The sequence below is a fragment of the Ambystoma mexicanum genome, chromosome 13 (genome assembly GCF_040938575.1).
Source record: "Ambystoma mexicanum isolate Mex_15411 chromosome 13, UKY_AmexF1_1, whole genome shotgun sequence".
Lineage (NCBI taxonomy): Eukaryota > Metazoa > Chordata > Amphibia > Caudata > Ambystomatidae > Ambystoma > Ambystoma mexicanum.
The window spans coordinates 528,739,260-528,760,175 of record NC_090938.1 but is presented as its reverse complement, the minus strand read 5'-3'; the positions used below and the strand labels follow the sequence as shown (position 1 = coordinate 528,760,175).

The window sequence follows — 20,916 nt, the reverse complement described above, 5'->3', positions numbered from 1 at the left end:
TCCTTGTCGACCCCCCCCCCCCTTTCCTTCCTCACTCTCAGGACATTGCTAAGAAGTCCCACTTTCAGCTTTTACTTCTCAAAGAAATTCTCCCCGTCTCTCCACCACCCCACCATCCCCCAGAGGCGCAATGTTACCTGATCCCTGGTTCTCTCTAGACTTGACGATTGCAATAGCTGCCTCCTAAATCTAACTTCTTCTCCTCTGAGACCCCCCTCCAGCTAATCCAGAATGGGGCAACAAGGTCTTCATTGGCTCCCGGACCACACTATCAACTTTTTCTTACTAAATGCGCTCCCTCAAGACCACTACAATCCTCTGGCACCAATGATTTGTGTGTAAAGCGCTTTGCTAACCAGAGGGATTGGTGTCAAGGGCCCTCGTGCATCCTCGGGGTCCCTGACGTTCCAAACCCAATCTGCTCAGCTCCTGTCTAACCTCAGCACTTGCCTTGGCATACCCTGCGCCTTGGAGGTTCACACTTATTCCTAACATGGCCCTTGGCCATGTAGCACTCAGCAGCCCAAGCCCTTCATCTGTACTAATCCATGATCCTGGACTCCCCAGCACTTAAGCCCTTTGCCCTTTTCCTTGCTGCACTTGCACGGTCTGAATACTCACAAGGTATAGAGGTTTGTTCCTTCCTCCTTTTTTGCTGCACTGCTATTATTGTGTTTTGTAATGTATTTCCCTCTCTTGTTCCCTCCCACTTGCCCTGTGAAACTGTATTTTACTTGCTGTATTAGCGCCTAAACAAGCAAACAATACATAAATGTGGGGCTGAACAGTGCAATGTTATCCAAGTATGCCACTCAGAAGTCCTCTAACCCATTCAGAACATTATTGAATCTGGCAGGTGCTTTCTTTAGTCCAAAGGGCATGACCTTGAATTGGTACAATCCTCCAGGGGTAGAAAATCCAGCGTTTGCCTTGGCATGGTCTGTCAGAGCTATTTGCCCATAGCCTGAGGTTAGGTCAAATGTGCTGAGTAATGTGGCAGCTCCAAGTTTGTCCACCAGCACATCTGTCCTAGATAGAGGATGGGCATCAGTCTTGGTGACTGCATTCAGAGCCCTATATTCCACTGTTGGGGAGAATTCTCATTTCTGTGCTAATTCCCTTCCACCTTGCTGGACTTTAGGACTTTAATTTTAACCTTGTACTGAGTGAGGCCTTTTCCCTCACCCTCTTGTGTGTTTTTGACCTGATTTGGATTGTGTTTCCTTTGTTTTTGGAGTCTGGCGAACTCCATAGCCATCTACTTTTTATATGGTGACACACTGCACCTTCAGTGCAGTGTCGCAGAGAACTCCTTTAGATTTCTCATACGATTTAAATCCCTTTTCTTGTGTGAACTACTGTTCCCAAGAATGGCCAAGTGAAATTGACTTTACTTTTTTTCTCTTTGTGGGTCCAGCGCACACTATCTTATGTGGAGTGCTGGGGGTTTACTTAGTATTGATTATTACCTTCACTACTTTAAATGGCTGGTGCCAGTGGTTTAATGTTCCTACCATTGTGCTTTTCTACCGCAGGCTGAATCCTCAGATGCAGTATGGCACCCATGGGTGACCATTTTGTCAAAATTGGCCCTCTTCTTTTTTTCACCATTTTCTGTTTGTGAGGTCTTTCTTGGGTTTTACTCTGTGCGCCAAGCCAGGTTTGAGCCCTTTGTTCGTTTTGCCTTTAGCAGCAGGCTCCAGTACTGAAACCCGCCTCTGGCTCCTCTGTCTGGAAGGGCAGGAAGTGAAGGGAGGGGTTCCCAAAACTCCCCGTCCTTCGTCTCTAGGGAAACCTGAATGCACCCAGTCCAGATTGGCTGGCTGGCCGTCCTTGCAGGACAACCACCCTGCTGTTTGAGTGACAGCTAGGATGTGTATGAATGGGGAAAAACCTGCTTAAAAGGCAAGGGTTTTGGGACTAGAGTTGACCACTGAAAAGAACCACCTGACGAAGAAACTTTGAACGAAGCTTGCTGCATCCCCCCTGGACAGTTGAACTGCCCGGTGAAGCCCTGTTGCTGTGCTGAAACTTCTAATCGACAAGAGAAGCTCTGGCAGGGGACGACATCTTCCCTTGGGTTAGTGGGAACAACTAACCCTGAGACGAACTCCACTGGTAGACCTTCCCTGACTGGCTGTACTTCTTTTCTGCTGCAGGAAGAGAGTGCTTGGGGTCGAAATCTGTAGTAGAGTGCAACATCTGTATGCCAGCCAAAAGCTCCAGGAGTCTTCCCCAGTACCCCACAGAAGCAGGACGACCAGAGCTGGAGTCACCTCACCGGAGTGCTGGACTCCAGGAGTGAAGGAAGCCCAACCAGTGTCCCAAGAAAAATGGGGGTGGTGCTGTTTACTGAGCGCTGATACCGCAAAGTGCCGCTGATCTGAAAAGAGCCTGTAGCTGCCACCTACTTCCGAATTGCTGCTGCAGGAGTCCCCAGACGTCCTCCCTCTTGTTCCTGGACCTCAGTCATGGGGACACAGGATCTGCATCACTGCATCCAGACAGAAGCCAGCTGGATCCTAACCAAAGGTATTGTTCTGAATTGGGGAACTTAACCTCAGTGTCAGTAGCTTGCTCTTCTCAGTTGAGACTTGTAGTCGCTGCTTTTCTAGAATTGATTTCAACTCTACCCTTCACGTGTACAGCTTGTGACCCTAAAGTTATTTTTCTTCAACACGCTCTAACTTTGCAAGACTTTTGCTATCGAAGTACCTCCGCTCCATAGACTTTGCTCCGATTGACTTTGGCTGTCCTGGCTCCTTGCAGACTCTTCTATTCCATTTGACTTTGGTCCTTACTGTCCCTCATACGTGATAGATTGGTTAGCTAATATTGCTGGGAAAGGTTTTTATCTAGACTTCATTGGAAGATTTAAAGTGCTCACATGCTCTGAGAACCTGTTTAACCTTTTTTCCTTCCTTTCTACCAAACTCAGAATCTACATAGTGTACTAGTGGTGATATATACATGCAATTACTGTCACCTCGGGGTGTAGGAAGTGTGTGAGAAGCATCTCTAAAGAGTATCTACTAGCTTTGAGTTGATTATTTAACATGTATTTGTTGCATATATTTCCCTTTTTAAACAAATGCATATTTAAAACTGACTGTTTAAAATCATTATTTTAACTAGAAACCTTGAGTGTAAGTGTTATTTGGATACTTGTATTGGTGGATTTCATTGCTACACCTCTACAGCTCACATTTACCCCTCTTGAGCTAAGTCTGGCTGCTCAGTCACCCTACAAACTTGTGTAGTACAGACCCATGACAGTAGGTGTATTGGCTAATACCAAGAGGACAAGTGCTGTGTAGTCTTCCCCCCCAGGGTTACTACATCAAATCATGCCTAACGCGCACCTCTTTTCTTTCCCAACCACCTTGTGCATGCTCTTGCCTTTGTCCTTTTCTCCAGTGTGTGCTTCCCACCCCTCCTCGTGGGCCACCTGCTAGCTCTAGTTGACAATGCCATTCACCTCAGGGACTGATCACTTGTACTCTTCCTGCTTTTTCTACCCATTTTGTGGTGTCCTCCCCACCTAGGACCAGACAAGAGAGGAGCACTGCTCAGCCCCCCTCAAACTCCCCTCCTCCCCCCCCCCCCACGCCCATTTCCCCAGGCGGCCTAAGCTGTCTTGCATCACAACCTTCCTCCACCACTGCTCTTTTTGCTGTCACTCATGCACGCACACTTTCTGCCCTCATTAATCGGTCTCAATTTTGCTGGCCTTTCTTTCCACAGAAAGGGTTTGATGTGTTCAATGCCCTGGATCTAATGGAGAACAAGACATTCCTGGAGAAGCTCAAGTTCGGCATTGGTGACGGGAACCTGCAGTATTACCTGTACAATTGGAAGTGCCCAAGCATGGGAGCTGAGAAGGTAACCCTCATTGGGGATGATGGGTAAAGAACCTGAAGGGTCGGATGGATTGATATTTTAGTTTGCATGCTGCATACAGTACTGTTAACCATGTGTAGTTTTGTACCCTTTTATTTTATAAATATCTATTGATGGGTGGTTATCTTCTGACACGACCCTAAAACCATAGTGCCCAAAATCCTTTGCAGGACTTCAGTCTGAGGCAGCAGTTTGGGGGCGGAGGGGAGGTCAAACAAGTGGGTGTACAAAGACAGAAAAAGCGCTAGATACTGTGTGCGCATGACTTTTTTTTTTTTTTTTTTGGGGCAGGGTATTTCTATTCTATTGTGGGAATTTTTGAACTGTAGTCTTATAAATTGTGATAATAATTTATTTGCTGGTTTTTGGGAAGTTGCCCCTTTCTAAGGATTATGATGTGTAACAGGCATTTGCCTTGTGCATCTCCTCTGAGCTTTTGTCCAAAATGCTGCAAGTATGATTTGACAATCTCCACTAGGCATTTGCTTGTATAGTTTCAATCAACCTCGATGTGTGCCTAAAACACAGGTTAGATGAAGGGCACGTCTCGCGTGACACAATCAACAGCACATTCAGACACCAAACAGGTGGTAGGTCTGTTTTGTGCAAATGATTATGAAAAACCACATGCCTTTTGAAGCACATGATCTTCAAAATCCAGATGCCTGTGAATTACTTCACAGCGTCAGCCATTTGTTGGAAATCTGGGTACTCAATACTGCCTTTGTGCTCTAAGGGACAGGAACTTGTGGTTCTTTGTAACGTGCATGCAATGGATGGGGGTTCACAGAATAGCGTCTAAATAATCTAACCAACTCTGGAAGATGGCAAAGGTTGCTGTTTTATTGACCATTATCTAAAACATGGAGGTATCAACGGACGTTCGCTCAGCTCTTGACAAAGTTCTCATAAAACATACGCTTTATACTAGAAATACATCAGAAGTGATGTCATACTATGTGGCAAATAAGAAAAACCTACAGCAGATGAACATCCAAGTATACTTTCTATAAGGACTGGGATTTTGATTGGCTGTCGGGTGGACAATTTATGCCTACCTCTAAAACATGTAATCTACGCTGTTTAGTACAGTGTATCATTGGCTCTCAAACTAGAAGGCCCTTCGTCATACGGCCCTCTACAATTGGTTGGCACGCTCGTGCCATGTCTGGAACATTCGGTTCACTTAGCAGCACGTAAGCTCATACCCAGGTGCGAGGAGGTGGACTTGACTTTACCTCCCTACCCAATTAGCCCAACATATCACCCATGCCTTCTGCCACGCAGATTGTCTTTGAACCTGGCCCTGCAGTATCCTTGTCTGTGGGAATATATGGGAGTACAGGCTCTCATTATCATTTTTTCAGTACTCCAAGCTCAACTCTATTGTCATCTTCAGCGCACGTGACAGGAGACATGATTCTGCAGCATTTAAATGTTTTAAATGAGTAAAACTTGGCACTCTTGGTGGTCTTTCTTTGCCCCTTAATAAGGAGTGATTCATCCTTTGCACATTCACTACTTTCAACACTAAATAACGAACCTTGGCTACTTCTGTTTGACAGCCTTGCCATGCTCTTCCACAATCTCGGCTTATTTTTCCTGCAACACAATTCTCGTCCTTTCCGCTCCATGGGCCCGAGCTTACTAAATTCAAACACTGATGTCCAGTTCCTATACACTACAATAGCGGCTTCGTCTGCAGTCAATTCACTACTTACAGCCAGCTTCTATGATCACTTGGTCTACTTGCATTTCTGCGTCTGTACAATTATTGAACGGTTGCACGTATGCAAAGTGCTACAGAAATGCAATCTTCTTTTCTGCATATGAAAGTTTACTCGATTCTTACTTGATCAGTTTCTGTAAGATCAATGCATTCTCTTCAGCCAGTATTCTCAGTGCATTGTGCTTATCTCTTGTGATGTCACAAACTTATTTTAGTCCTTTTCATATTCCCTCAGGGAGTTCCTCCCTCAGATTGTGGTCTCTTTGGGGATACAGTTGATGGGGTTTTCCCAGTGGATACCTTTTCTCAAATACTCACTGCAGTATTGGCGCAACTGCTGGTGTCAAACATGGCACAGTCGCTGGGATGGGATTTCCTGCTGAGGCATGCTGCTGCTCCTCTACAGACATGTGGCAGCATGACCGCCAAGCTACAAAAGCTTCAATGGCCACTGAAGTATGCCACTAATTGTGAAACGGTACCAAATTATTTTACCGAAAACAAGAGTGGTACATTTCACTGAAGTACATAATACCAAAAAACACTGAAAATATTAAATATATGGGGTAGTGTGGTAGTGGGTTAAAATGATTCGGGATGGGTTGGGGTGGTGGTATAAGGGTAGAAAAACATGGCCTTGGGGAGGGAGGGACCCCCCCATTTAAAACCCCCATTTAAAAAAAAAAAGAATTCCGTGTTTTTCGGTATTCTGGTTGCAATGAAATTTACCACTCTAGTTTCACAAGGTTAAGTGATTTTACTGACTCAAATTTCAAACTGTAAAATGGACACAATTGATATGAAGAGCCAGACATTGAAGCTGCCTGAAACCCGAGGATCTCATCAGTTCCTTTTCAAAGAACTAACATTGCTTAGATAATGGTGAAGCAACACATAATTGCACACTTGTTAAAGTTTCAGTGCTCCTCTCAAAGAAGGTATTGCCTATTCAGGAAACTAAACCATTTACTGGAGTTATTCTCTGCCAGGCTTGGCTCTTAATCTTAACACTAGTAAATAACAAGTGCTAAGAGTATGTACTTTGTAATAAACAAATATACAAATAATAAAGAGTATGTAATGTCGTCCTCATTCCCCAAGAATGCTACTCCAGGCAGGCCATTTCCCTCCAATTTCCCCTCAGTGATAGAAGGGACCATAAACTGGCTGCCAAATACCTACATGACCAGATGGAGGAACTACCTGACCGACTTTCTGCTCTAGATGTTGGGGCCATGAAAATTGGGACATGTGTTACGTCTAGTGCTTTGTCTTGCTAAAATCCTCAAGTTTTATCTTTGGTAACTGTCCCATATGGGCTGTTGGTATCCATATTTGCAACAATGATACCGGTTTTGAAAAGGTCATTCTGTAACAGATTGCAAGATAATCTTTAACTCAACCTGGAGTTTGTCCGAAACGAGTGCACAAATGTAATTGGGGTAGTCTCATTAGGTCAGAATTTAATTTTGGGGTTTGGGTTCTGTAGCTCTCTGGGTCCGCTAAATGTTTTTCTGGCTTCCCTGCTTTTTCAACTTTACTTTTGTGGCCAGAGGGACTCCTACTCAAGTACCCATGTGTATGCCCCTTCTTGTTTGATATGCTGCCCTTAGTAGCCAATAAGGCTACTATGGCACTTGTGATTTTCTTTTTTCTTTTCCTACCCGTCCTCACAGCAATTGTCTTTTGGGCCATCTGGGTGGACCACGAGGCACAGATGAAATGCTTGACTTGCTCATGTAGGTTTATCTGCAGCCCACAAAAGCACCCATTATGTAAAGTCTAGACTTTCAGTCCACATCCAGTTGGGAGGGTGTGGGTGGAGGTGATTGTGTTTGGTTTTTAGGTCCAACCTGATAGGCAGGTCGCCAACCACCTCTGTGATGTGATTGTGTGCTTAGGCCAGGCCTGGGATGATATTTGTGGAAGGTCCAGTGCATTCCTCAACGCTCTACATGAATTTCTGGAAGAATACTGTTGAAGATGTTTTTGCTGCTGAGGGTCCAGGTGTGGCCATACTGGCTGGACCCTGTCTTGTTCTTGCTCCTTCTCTGCTGGGCTCTCTACCTTCGATTCTGGTCATCACCCTAGCAGTGGGGGGGGCGGGGGGAGAGAGGGAATGAATTAACAGAGGCTATAGTAGTGTGGGGGAAGGGATGGGGCGGGGACAAGGGTAGAGGGAATGAATTAGCAGTAGAGGCTGTAGAAGTGGGGACAAGGAGTCATAATAAGAACAGGCGTGATTGTGGTGTTAGTAGTAGTGATGAATAGAAACAAAGGTAGCAGATGGTAGTGAGTGAAGGCATTGAGGAGAGGCAATTTGAAAGGGGTGGAGGGACAGTATGGCGGGAGGACATTCTTGGGGCCCAGGGCAGTGAAGGGGCAGGTGACAGTGCATGTAAGGAGAGCAGGTGACCATGTTGAGGAAGGCACCCTCCTGAAAGACTCCCAAAGCGGGCTAGGTTAGGGACCTTGAAAAGACCTCGGAAGTCGGCCAACAACTTGGGGTAACCACCAATAGTCGGAGCAAGAGAAAAGACAGATTGGTGTCACCGGTCAAATAGCTAACATCCCGTTTAAGAGGAGGCCTGGTTAGAGGTGCGAGGAGGAGGCGGAGTGAGAGACTTTGACCCATAAAGTCTACAGCCATTCTATCTGTAAAGGGTTCAATAAAAACCCTTCTACTTCCAGACTGCGTCAGAGTGGTTATTTGTGGCAGAAAGCCCTGTCACAAAGGATCTTGTATTTAATTTATCAAGTGCTTTTGCCAAAGCACTTTAGAGAATTCTGTGGTACAATAATTAAGAATAAAACAAAATAACGACCAAGAAAGAGAAAGTTTGAAGGGAAGAGGTAGGCTTTAGGGGTAGAGCAGAAACCAGATGTCTGAAGAAAGACCGGGAACGTAAGGAATGAGTAGGAATATAATGTTAAAGGTATTTGTACTGTGCACTGTCACCAACGGAATTGGTCCTCAGGCGGATCTGCAAACAAGTTGTGGAGGGGTTAGGGAAGTGAGATTATAGAGGGAAGCGAGAGAGTCAAGATGGGGGAGAGCCAGCCCATGAAGACATTCCAGAGACCATGCAACAGAAGCTGAGATTCGAAGGAAAGCCAGGAAATGAAAAGTAGATGGGAGGAGAGATCGAGGAACGAGGGGAGAGAAAACTATACAGCTAGAGAAATTAAAGCTAGAATTTAGTGGGGCGAGTTGAAAGGCAAGGAGCGCAATGAGTAGTGCAGTAGTCCAGAAGGTATTGTGCAAGAGGAAATAAGAATCTTGGTAGCATGAAAGGTAAGAGGACGTGCTTGTGAAAGTTGGAGGCAGAAGGATCGTGAAGTGTGTTGAAATGTATGATCAGAACGAAGGAGCGGTGTCAAGGGAGGGAAGAGCACGGGAATTGGGAGTCCATGAGTGAAATAAAAACAGGTATGAGAGTGAGGTAGCCAAGAGCTGGTATTGCAGGAGATGCTACAAAATGAGTGTTAAAGCATTGCGCATTATATTCTGAATTAATGAAAGTGATTGGGAAATGGCTACTATCCATACAATATGTATTGGGCTTTTCTTGCATGACCGTCATGTTTGCAGTTAACTAAAATCTTTCCACAAACAATTGTTCTACCCTTTATACAGCCACTCTGCATTGGAGCACAGCACTGCATTCTCGGAAATTGTACAGTATTTTTCCTTTAGAAGCTTGCAGCACGCACACTGAAATCTGTATTGTCATCGGTATTTCGAAGGTTGAGACCTGCAAGCAAGAATAACTGAGGCAGAGCAAGTTACAAGGGAGTCTGAAGGGAAGCACTAACGTCTGGCTTACTTTTTAAATACTTTTTAGAAGCCTCCTGAACTGAAGAGGCTTGGTGAATATAGAAAGAAGTGTGCGCCATAGAGTAAGAGGCCACCATAGGTAAACGCCTGTCACCCGTCTAGCTGGAGAAGGAGGACTTTAAGAAGCAGCTGGCCAGTGTTTGGTCTGGTGGCAAGGCTGTCTATTGTCAATCTGGTACTATGGATTCAAGTAGATCAATGTAGGTCTGGCGAACAAATTAGATGCATTTTTGTTTCTTAGATAGATGGTGAGTTTTCTAAGCACGGAATTATTGGAACCTGTTTCCTAATGCCTGGGTTAAGACGGCCTTCTGCTTTTTGTACCACCTTGCTCAGTCATTTGTGTAATCGAACAAAGATTTCGAGGGCGACAACGACGGCAGTGCGCTTTTTCTCTTCATAGATGAAGGCAACGATCTTCCTAAGGTTTGAAGCAATAACAAATTAGCCCAAAGCCCAGTGATGGATCACTCCTTTTCTGTCAGGAAGGGCTGCTACTGCAACAGGCTGCACTGAAAAACGTTTCAAATTATGCTAGATTACTGCAGCAATAGAATTCAGAACCCTAATGTTTCTCCGCCTGTCGCCCCACCACGCACCCCCTGCTGCCAGCAGTCTGGTCAGGGAACTGCTTCTCGCCATCCTTTGAGGGTGGGGTCTACTAATTTTGCTCACTCTTTAAATGTATTTTTAGTTATTTTTTTTTCCGCAAGAGACTTTAAATAACATTATGCATTTTTCCTTGCGTGTTTGTGCACATGCCCTTTTCGGCTCTCCCACCATCATACTGCTTTTCTACTTCAGGTATCCTGTTCATCTTCTAGCGCGCTGACCACCTCTGGCCTACTGATGTCTGTGTGCAATTTGCCCTCCACCAGATGCAGAGAAGGCTATTGAGCTCCCGAAGTGGGCATCAAACATCGCTGCTCTGTAAATGTGAAGGTGCCATGGATTAATTTGGAATTGGCCACATCCCTCAAATAGGCAGGGCTGGTACCTCTGGTCCATGTTTTTGAAGGCTGAGCTGCGTTGCATCCATGAACCCGTGCAGGGGGCTCTCCCTGCATTCAAGAAGCCTTGTATCCTGCCAGTCCTCCTTGGCTTCAACGGCTGATGCAGCTTCCTCTTGTGACTGCTTGGATGTTACTCGTACTTGGCTTGACTCTTGGTAGTGGAGTCCATGTCTCTGAAAAAAAGGCACAAGAAGCGCAGGCTGGGGTGCATGAAATTGATTTTGTTTGTTTTTGTTCCCCCTTTGGGGCAGCTGTTTTTTGTGGTGTTATACCAGTTAACGGAGAAGGTGCATCCAGTTGAGTTGCTGGAATTGGTCATTTTATACAGTGGGTAGTCACTTTTTTCCTCTGAATTAACCTCGGTGCCCACCTTACGTCTTACCAGTTATGCAGCTGCCTCCACCCAGGCCCACAGTATCAAACCTGTTTTAACCAGCATGCAGTGTCCTAGGCCAGTGCTCTTCAAAGTAGGCAGCAGCTTGGCCCAAGGCGTTCCAAGACCATTTTCAGTCTTGAGCCTCTAGTGGTGAAATCGCCTGGTGGTGCCTATATTGGCCACCCATTTGGCTCAGCTGTGTTTTCAAAAACTGGTGGGGAGAATTCCCAAAAATGTGCTAATTCCCTTCACCTTAGGGACCCCCCTGCAACTTTGCTGGATTTTGAGGACTTGATTTCTTTTACCTGGAAAGAGTGTGAGCCTTTTTTCCCCAACTCTCATGTATTTTGATGTATGTTTTACTCTTGTGTTCTTTGATTATGGAGTTGTAAGATACTCCATAGGCATCTTTTCATGTGTTACACAGCACCCTCAGTGCAGTGACAAAGGGATGTCTTTTTAGACTTCCCAAAGTTTTAAATACCTTCTCTGGGATAAACTGAATGTAAGGTTAAATTGACGTTACTAGTCTCTTGAAATTTCTAGACCCAGAACACACTATCTTCCTATAGAGTGGTGGAGGGGTTACCTAGTATCCCCTGTGTCTAGAAACTGATGTAGCAGTCAAATGCTACCATTTTCTATCGAAATGGCTGGTGGCAGTGGTTTTACAATGAATTACCATGATTTTTCTCGACCGCAAACACTGGTGGCTAAAAATTGCGGGAACCATGTTTTTCAAGATGTCTCCTTAAACCCCTTTTGTTTAAACGGGTCCCGGTCTTCTTTGGAAAGGTCCTTCTAGTGTTTGTCTATGCATGCCAAACCAGGTTTGATCCCTTTGTTTCTATGCCTTTGGCAGGCTTCAGGATTGAAGACCGCCTCTGGCATCTGAGTATCTGGGGTGGGCAGGAAGTGAGGGAGGTGCCCGAAACTCCCTGTGCTTAGCCCCCTAGGAGACCCAAATGCACTCTGGTGTTATTGGCTGACTGTCTGGCAAGGACAACCACCCTGCTGGGTGAGTGGCAGCTAGGCTGGATTAAAAGGGAGAAAACCGTTTAAAAGGTGAGTCTTGTGGACTGGAAAGCAGAGTCGCCCACTGGCACGAAAGAACCGAAGATGAGCTGGAAGAGAACGGCTGCTGGAACTCCTGGACCATTGGTTTGCCCGGTGAAGCCCCGCTGCAAGTCTGAATTGCCAAGTTCATCTCGACAGAGGCCCTACTTCTTTTGAGTTGGTGGGACCGATCAACTCGTAAGCCACCTTGATACCATTCTCGGAGCTGTTTAGGATTAACCAGGGGGGAAGGACACCAGCTTGTGTGCTTGAATTACAGCTACTCGAACTGAAGTGACTCCATTTTGTCTGTTTTCCGACGATCCTGTATTTGTATTTTATTTATTTGTATAGCGCAAACCATGCCCGGAGGCTACCGGGCGCATATCTTAGACAGTGGTTACATAAAAGTATGACATTTCAGGTAACATTTAAATTGAACATCGTAATCGAACACATTGGTAGTTTGGACAGAAATATATAGGTCATCAAGTTTTCAGAGTGCAGCTTGGTCATCTGATGTGACTAGCCAGCGTTTGGCTTTGTGTTTGAATAGATTCAGGGAAGGAAGGTTTCTGATAGTAAGGGGGACAGAGTTCCACAATTTGGCTGCCAGAACTGGGAAGCTAGACCCACCAGCTGTTTGGAGCTTTTATCTAGGGATCAGTAGGCTCCAGTTAAGGGTAGATCTTAGAGATCGAGATGGGGTATACTGCGTGAACCGTGAGGAGAGATAGATGGGGGGGCCAGGTTATTCGTGCATTTGTAGGTCAGGGCAAGCGATTTTAGTGAGATCCTTTGTGTAATTAACAACCAATGAAGGTTCTTCCTAGTTTCCGAGATGTGGGCTTATCTAGGGATATTGAGGGCTGCTCTGATGGCGTTATTTTGTATGATCTGGAGTTTGTCTAGGTTGCCTTGGTACAGTGCATTGCAGTAGTCCAGTTTGGACATGACCAAAGTCCTAGCAAGGATTGTACAGTTATGAGTGGAAAGAAAAGGGCGACATGCTGTGATCCGCTTGCAGGTGTAAGCAGCGGCGGCAGCAACTGCATTCATTTGTCTGTGAAGGGAGAGAGTGGAGGTATCTTTGGAGACGTTTATGGAGTTTCCGTCGATATTAAAGGAGCTGAACATGGGGTTCAGCTTGTTAAGTCTTTGCTGTGTACCTAGGATGAGGAGCTCTGTCTTGTCGTCATTGAGACAGAGCAGGTATGTCATTTAGGGATTTCGAGTCTACCGTGTCATCGCCCGTGATGGGGATGAGTATCTGGGTGTCATCAGCATAGTTAGTGTAGGTGACACCCAGATAGTCAAGCACATCCAACAGGGGCTTAGTGAAAACATTGTAGAGGGTAGGGGATACGCACGATCCTTGGGTGGGGGGGGGGGGGTGAGAGACCCCGCAAGGGACTGGCGCAGTGTCGGCAGAGGAGGTTGGGGAGAATACCCTCATCTGTCTGTTATCCAGGAAGGATTTAATCCAGTTAGTGGCATTGTCGGAGAAGTGGGCTGCAGTTTTCAGGTGGTGACAGAGGATTTGGTGGTTGACCAAATCGAAGGCAGCAGATAAGTCTAATAGTAATAGCAGGGCTAGTTTACCTTTGTCTTTAAAGTCCTCGATTTGGGTTTTGAGATCTAGGAGGGCTGTCTCTACCGTGCTTGGGTCTGAAGCCGGATTGTCTCGTGCCTAGTAGATTGTTCGTTTCCAGGTAGTTCTGTATCTGAAGATACGCTGCTCTATCTAAGATCTTTAGCAGAAATGGGACCGTCGTGATGGGCCTGTAGTTAGTTGGGACCTCCGGATCTAAGGTAGGTTTTTTAGGAGAGGGATGACCCATGCATCCTTCAAATTGTTGGGGCCCACTCCCGATTGAAAAGAGGAATTGATAAAAGTGGTAATAAAAGGAGCGAGGTCATGAGCCGATTCCTTAATGAGCGGGGCTGGACATGCGTCCCCTTGGCAATTGGAGGGTTTTAAGTTTCAGATTTTTTTTTTCAACCTCCAGAACAATGAGCGGTGTGAAGCTGAACGGCACCGGGGAGTCTGGGTGGTTATTTTAGGTGGCAGGGTATTGCTAAATATAGGAGTGTGGAGGGAGTTTTGTTTGGCGTTAAATTTTGGATTGCAAAGTGGTTATTTTGTTGAGCAGTGCTTTTTGTATATTATTGCACCAGGTGCTGTCTTTGTTGCATATGTCGGGGGCAGGTGAGAGGGATTATAATTCTTTGAGAATTTTAAATGATTCTCTTGTGTTGGATTCTGCTTGGGATATGCGTGAATTATGTCTTTTTTTGGCTTGAAGGATGGCTTCCTTATAGTTGAGAGGTGATAAGGAGGGAGGCTTTATTGGCTGAGCTAGGATGACTTTTCCAAAGGGCTTCGGCCTTGCGCTTTTCTTTGCACAGAGCGTTAAGCTGCAGGGGTGAACCAAGAGTTCAGGTGGGACTGTTTGGCTTTGCGAATTTTTAGTGGGGCTATGCTCTCGATGGCTTTGATCATCAGGCTGTTGAAGGCGTCTACTAAGACTGTGCAGTGCAGGAGTCCCCTGACATCCTCACTCTTGTCCCCACGACTGAGGCTCAGGAACAGTGAGATCTACCGAAACTGCCAGGAACCAACGTCTTCAGCTGCATCTTTTGCTTCTTAAGGTACTGTGCCAACCCAATTGAGAGAATGCCTCTCTCGCAGTGAAAGTTCGTGGACCTTTCCCAACTTGCAGGACTAATCAGCTTGTGACCCAACATATGATTCTTTTTCGTACAACTATTTCTGAGAACTTTGGCAAAGACTTTACCGTTTACTTCAATAACTGGGCTTTCCTATCCAAGACACTAGTCCATTGACTTTGGCCTAGGCCTATTGAACTGAATCGAGTCTGCTAGTGAACTAAAACTATTTGCACTGACTAAGAGTATTTGTGATCTATTCTGCTAACTTGTGCCTTTTTCCTCCCATTGAAAGTAACTGAAATGCCTTTTTGCTCCTATTTCAGGGGAGCCTAACTTGTTCAGAAACATATCGGTTTGGTATTTAATTGTGTATAATTTGCCTCCTTCTAGTTCATGTTTTCTAAATGAGAAGTGTTTTTCCAAGAAACCTTTGTAAGTGTTTAATTGAACCACTGTGATTGCAAGACCTCTGTGCAACATACTTGTAATGCTCACATTCCCTCTTGAGATGAGCCTGGCTGCTCAGCTCATGCCAACAAACTGTGTAGTACAGACTTATACCAAAGGTTGGTTTTTGTTTAAACATGTAGTCCTAATTGCATGTGGCGATCCCAGATGGTACTGCATTCAAAACCCAGAGAGTCTGGCTTGTTCATTCAATTGGATGCACCAATGTTTGAGTCTGCCAGAGCTCCTTGGAAGAGGAGCTCTTGTTGAGGCCTGACATGTCCAGTTAGGCACTAAATGCAAGTCTTCAAAGGATGAGGCTGTTATTTGCAGTCAGCTGTTGTAGTAGGATGCTGTTGGGTAAGAGGAAGTTGCAAGGGACTGTGTGTTCATGGATGGATACTGTTGAGGCAGGTTTTTTGTACTACTCTTCTCAAATCTTGGAGGCCCTGGAATGGAACTTTTCCCTCAAGGAGGTAGCTTGACTTTTGGCACTGGTGAATGCAGCAAACCTGTGACTGCTTTTGGTTGGAATGCGTTTGACTGTGTTAGCAGACACATGTCCTGAAAGATTGTCTTGCAGCGCAAAACCTACTTGCTAGCTTGTAACTTGGACGTGCTGAATACAAGAAACTGTCCTGCAACTCCTCCATGTTTGTGGAGCCCCTGCAAGCTTGAAAGGTGCAGATACTTGCCCAATGGTAGGCTTGGACCAGCTCCCAGTCCAAATCTGATGAGTGGGTCCTACAGCCATTCAACAGATCACTGTTGGAGGCAAGCCCCAATGAAGAAGAGCGGTCCGCTAAAGACCAAAAAAAGAAGACTCCTGCAGTTGACCAGCATCGAATCCAGTGCTGTCCTGGTGAAGCCCTGCTCCTCTGTGCTGATCTAAAGGCTTTTGTTTGTGCTTCCACCCAGGACTGGTGGGAACAACCAGTCTCTACCCCCATTCAGCCCCCAGCCAGCCTGCACTCTAGGATCTGTGCCTTCAGAAGTCTCACCAGTTAACAAGTGTACTGACCAGGTCTCTCCTGTGCTACCTCAAATGCATCCTTGGAACATGGGAGGATCTTCAACCTGTGCTATTACGCCTGCTCCTGTATTCTGTTTTTAGCCTTGCATCAACCAAATCTGTGCTGGGCATCCTCCTTTGTTGATCAAAGATCCCCCCCGTCACTGCATGATTGTGGTGTGTCCTGTTGCAACTTATCTTCTCTCCTGGTAGGTGTCCCGAGGTGGTCTGCTTTGTAGGAGTCTTCATCTTTTCTTTGTTGGGTGTTCTGCTGGAAGGTGTCTGGAACCAAAATCTTGCACCCGTTACGGACCAAAACTAAATCCTGCATCAAAGTGACCTATGCACCTATGCACCTGCGATACCCTGAGCCTCCCTAGGGGTTACTTGGATGTACAATTCTCTCCCTGAATCACTCTTTCCTGACGTTGGTCGATGTAAGCCTGTTTAGTGATTCCCTTCCTAGTTTCTGGGCTTGAGTGGAACTACTTACTTGAACCTTATGTAACTTTTTGACTCTTGATCATGGCCACTGGCATCACCAGCTTCTTGTGAAGTGTATATTTTGGAATTGGTGACTTTTCTGGACTCAAGACCCCCTAAACATCTTGGGTGCTGGCCTTTAGAAGCGCCAGGAAAGCTATTCTATTACTCAGATGTTTTTGCTATATTTACACACATGTATGCACCTGTGCTTCACTGGTTAGTGAAGTATATGCTTTCATATATCTCCTTTAGGTGGATGTATACTTCTGTTTTATAGTGTTGGTGTGACATTACCTGACGTTTTTATTTGCCTGAAATCTTAAAGGCTTAAGGAATCATTGTTTATTTTGGTGCTTGCATGTCTAACGAATTATTATTCTGTGAGGACTCAATGTAGCCCTAGACCACTCGCAGCCCTCTTGTGACTAAGCATTGCCACTCTGCTACTTTCTTGATTGGGTTTGTCCAAAATCGCAGTCTAGCTGTTGAACTGAATAGGGTGGCTTCCCAAAATCCATCTCCAGGGTTGACTTTGGAAATGCAGCTTAACAGAATACTAGCAAAGACTACACTGAGGAATACAAGTTCAACAAAGGAGAATAGGGCACTGTTTTACAGATATTGTAAGGAACGGTGCACAGCGTGATTGTCATGATCTCTGCTTCCAAAAGGTCAGGGTTTTCCCAACTCCCTTGGAAGCAGATCCATAACCCAGGTTCCGAGTGCCAACCAGTCCCAATTGGGACCTTTTGGACCCAGTCCTGGCGCCAGTGGCACCAGGCTCATAAATATGCCCAGTCCCAGCGCTGGAAGCGCCGGGCTCATAATGCTTGGGTGGACTTACCTGCAGCAGACCATGCTGCTTACTTGCCTGCCAGTTGAGCCTCTGATCCTCTTCTGTTTGGAACTACTTTTCCTGTTGGGTGGGGCTGGAGCCACTCCCTAGATTCAGAACACTGGAACTCTTCTGGAAGGCAGGAACTCTTTTCTTACCAGGAACTCTTTTCTTACTTAGGCGTGGCTGTGGAAGGAGACATCTAAGCACTACAGGAGGCTATTTAAACCACACCCGGTGGATGAATCTTGCTTTGCGTTATTCTGCACCCTCTGCAGCAGAACGCTCATCGTGTCTTCTGCATCCGGTCCTGGGCCTAAGGAAAAAGGCTTACCATCCTGAATCCAGTCTTCAGCAACACCTATAAAGACAAGAAAGAACAGGTTAGCATTCCGGCATCTGAAAGGCAAAGGCTTACCTAATCTTCGTGCGCTCCGGAGGTCTTCACACTGCATTCCGGCATCTGAAAGACAAAAGCTTACCAACTCTTCGGAGGCCGTCGGCGCTGCATCCCGCATCTGAAAGACAAAACAAGGTGCGTTTAAAGACATTGGGGAACTTTAATACTCACGTGCCATTACTCCTTTCCACATCTAACCCAGTGGGTATCCCGGCACCCTGCAGCCGCTCCGAGCTTGTACCTGCAAAATAAAAAGACAGAGCGCATCGTGAAGCTGGCAACAAGCGCTTACTTACGTGCTTCCAGGCGCTTCTATCCATCACACGGGCTCCATCTTCAACTCACTTCAGCCCGTCATCCGCCATCGCCGGAACCCTGCAAAACAAGAGACATCATTATTAAAGACTTTAAAGACATTTGAGTTACTCGAAACTTACCGTTCGTGCAGTAAACGACGGACAGCAGTCCTCTGAAGTCAAGAGGCCTGCGCTACCTATCCAGTGAAGAAACTGGTTACAGCACCCTGCCCCGAGGCAGATGGAGAGCTCGGCATTCACTTACCTAAGGTGAGAGCGTTAACCTGTGGGGGTCTACAGGAGAGGAGAAGGGGAAAGAGATGGGGACACCCCAATAACCCCAGTTCATTAACCCCGTATTTTCTATCTGCAGACATCTTACTCTGCACGTCAGGCATACAGGGCACAGAGGTCCAGCCCAAAGAGCCAACCGGGTGCTGCACATCACCTTTGAAGATACGGTAGTCGCCCAGTCAAGACCGGCGCCTCTGCGAGAATCAGGTGAGCGTTACAGTGATAGAACAGGCAATAAGCTTTACACAGGGGTGCACTTTAGAGAGAAGACGGGGGAAAGACCACACTGATGATCTTTGCTGAACTCTTAATCCATCAGTAACGATGGTTCCGTGCACAGTACATTGAGCGTGGTCCTGAACGAATACTGCATGGATGCCAGGAGAAGGTATTCTCCCCCTGTTGGGGTTGTTTAATAACTTAGAAATCCTGCCCTGAAGAGACGGACATGTCAAAAGAAGTGTTGGCAAAATGCTGCGTTTTTAAAAGGCCAATTTAGGGAAAGTTCAGAAACCATTTCGTTTGGCCTGCCTAACATTTGGGAATACAAATTGTTTCAACAAACCATATGCATCACGTAATACTGATTTATTTGTAACTTATTAGGCCAACTAATGAAGACCGATTTGTGCACCAATGCAAACCAAAGTAACATATGAATTGTCATCCATAGAGGTCTAGAATAGGGTAGTCTGTCGTTATTGCAGTTCATCCCAGTAGAACAATTGGTTTCATCACAGCAGATCTTGTTACCAGAATCATATAGTTCGCTTTGCATGTTGGTGTTTCGCCGGTTAGCATGAACTAATGGACTGCTGCAGGGACCTAGAATGCATGGCTATAGCTATCACGCTTGTGTTTGGGGAGTGTGGGGGCATACCAAGGCCGGTAATGGCCAGCCAGCGCAAGTCTAGGCCGGGCTCTGGACCATTAACTGCCCTGGTATGTACCTAACAAGGGGGGCAATGGCTTTTTGCTCCTGTGGCTCTATCCGGGTTGTGAATAGGGGTAAAAAGACAGATGGATGTAGTCCTAGGAAATGGATAAGGGACTAAGTCCCTTTTTAAAAAGTTATTGTTATTTCCATGGCTGCTGACGGGAAAGAGCGGCATAGCCGGGAGGCTTGTTTTATACGCCTGAGGGATGGCAGGGGACAGGGTTTGGGGGATGACATGGGCTAGCGGAGGGGCTGAAGCACATTACAAACAAATGGCAGCCCCATTGGATTGTGGTGGGACACTGGCAGTTCTCTCGTGTTTCCAGCCACTTGATTGGCTGAGCACCCTTCCTCGGGTGCAAATACTAGTTTAGGTTGTTCATGCTACCTCTAGCATTGTTGGAGTCTACAGAGATGCTCTGGTAGGTGTCTGTTGTGGCAATTGTGAATTGGTGCATTTTTATTAAGTGCACCTTCTGGTTTTGTGGTGTGGCGGAAGGGAAGGCGCCATGAAGAGCTATCTTTTGTGATGTTTGAAGTGTTTCCCACGTTAATTAGCATATTTCGTTTCTCCCCTCTTAGTCTAGCATCTCCTCACTGGAAGACATCCTTTGAGCTACTTTACTCCACTAACGTGTATCCTTATGCTTTCCACAGGTGGGACTGGTGCTGCAGTAACCCCTTCCCTTCTCTTGCTACCGCTGGATGAAGCCACTGAGAAGTTGTGCCAGCAACTGACCTCTGATCTTTTTGGAATTGCTTGCAGAGGACTGAACTGTACCAAATCGGAGCCAGGGACAGTGATGTAAGGATTGTTATCACTGGGTGTGGACTGCTCCTTACTTTGGCACCGACTTCTTTCTGTATTTTCGTTCTCCCATCAGCCCTCACCCTTCCACCCCACCAAGAGGTTTCTTGTCCTGCTGGCGTGATCCAAGGAATGTACAACTGCTGAACGCTCATGCACGATTGGCGTATAATGGAGTCAACGGGTGAATAGTAATAAAGTATATATTATATATATATTTTAAATCTTTGAGATTCCAACCCCCTTTAGCGTGTCGTAGCTGCTTTCTGGTCATATCAGTGCCCTATCTTCATTGCACTTCTCCCCTCCTCTCTCTGCAACTTCCGAATTACCTGGAAACCACCCCTTGGAATGCCGTAAGTTTGGGTTCTAAATTGGGCTAGAGGACTTTGCACATTTTGGATTCCTGGATGTGCGTTAATCGGAAGTTTAGTGGATGATGCCTCGTATTTAATAGTGTTGGATGAATGACATGATTTGCTTGGGTTTACAAGTAGGGTGTGGGATTGTGCTGTTTACAAACATTCTGATAGGCTAAAGTCTTGAAAACCAACTCCATTTAAAGAATGGCCGAATACAGGTATTGTGGAAGAAGGGGAAATGCTACCAACTGCTGCCAATAAAAAGGGCTATGGCTCGGTGTTGCCAGTTGTTCACATGCTGCTGGTTCACTTGCTCGCTTGGGCAGACCTATTCAGATCGTTTCTGCATATGTCAGTCCCCTGAAATTAATAAATATACGATAAAACTCAAGTAGCTTGTCACGTGAGCAATATGTTTCCCTGTCGTGGGACCGGTTGTCCAATTGAGACATTA

At 46.0% G+C, this 20,916-nt stretch overlaps 1 protein-coding gene across 1 annotated transcript in view; it reads left to right on the top strand.

The window, feature by feature from the left end:
- Positions 1-20,339, top strand: part of NMT1 (N-myristoyltransferase 1) — a 221,012-nt gene extending 200,673 nt beyond the window's left edge. Inside the window, exons 11-12 of the mRNA XM_069634238.1 lie at positions 3,745-3,882; positions 19,950-20,339. Of these exons, the coding sequence (XP_069490339.1) occupies positions 3,745-3,882; positions 19,950-19,970 (159 nt within the window). The 3' untranslated portion in view covers positions 19,971-20,339. The remainder of the gene's footprint in view (positions 1-3,744; positions 3,883-19,949) is intronic.
- Positions 20,340-20,916: the final 577 nt, after the last annotated feature.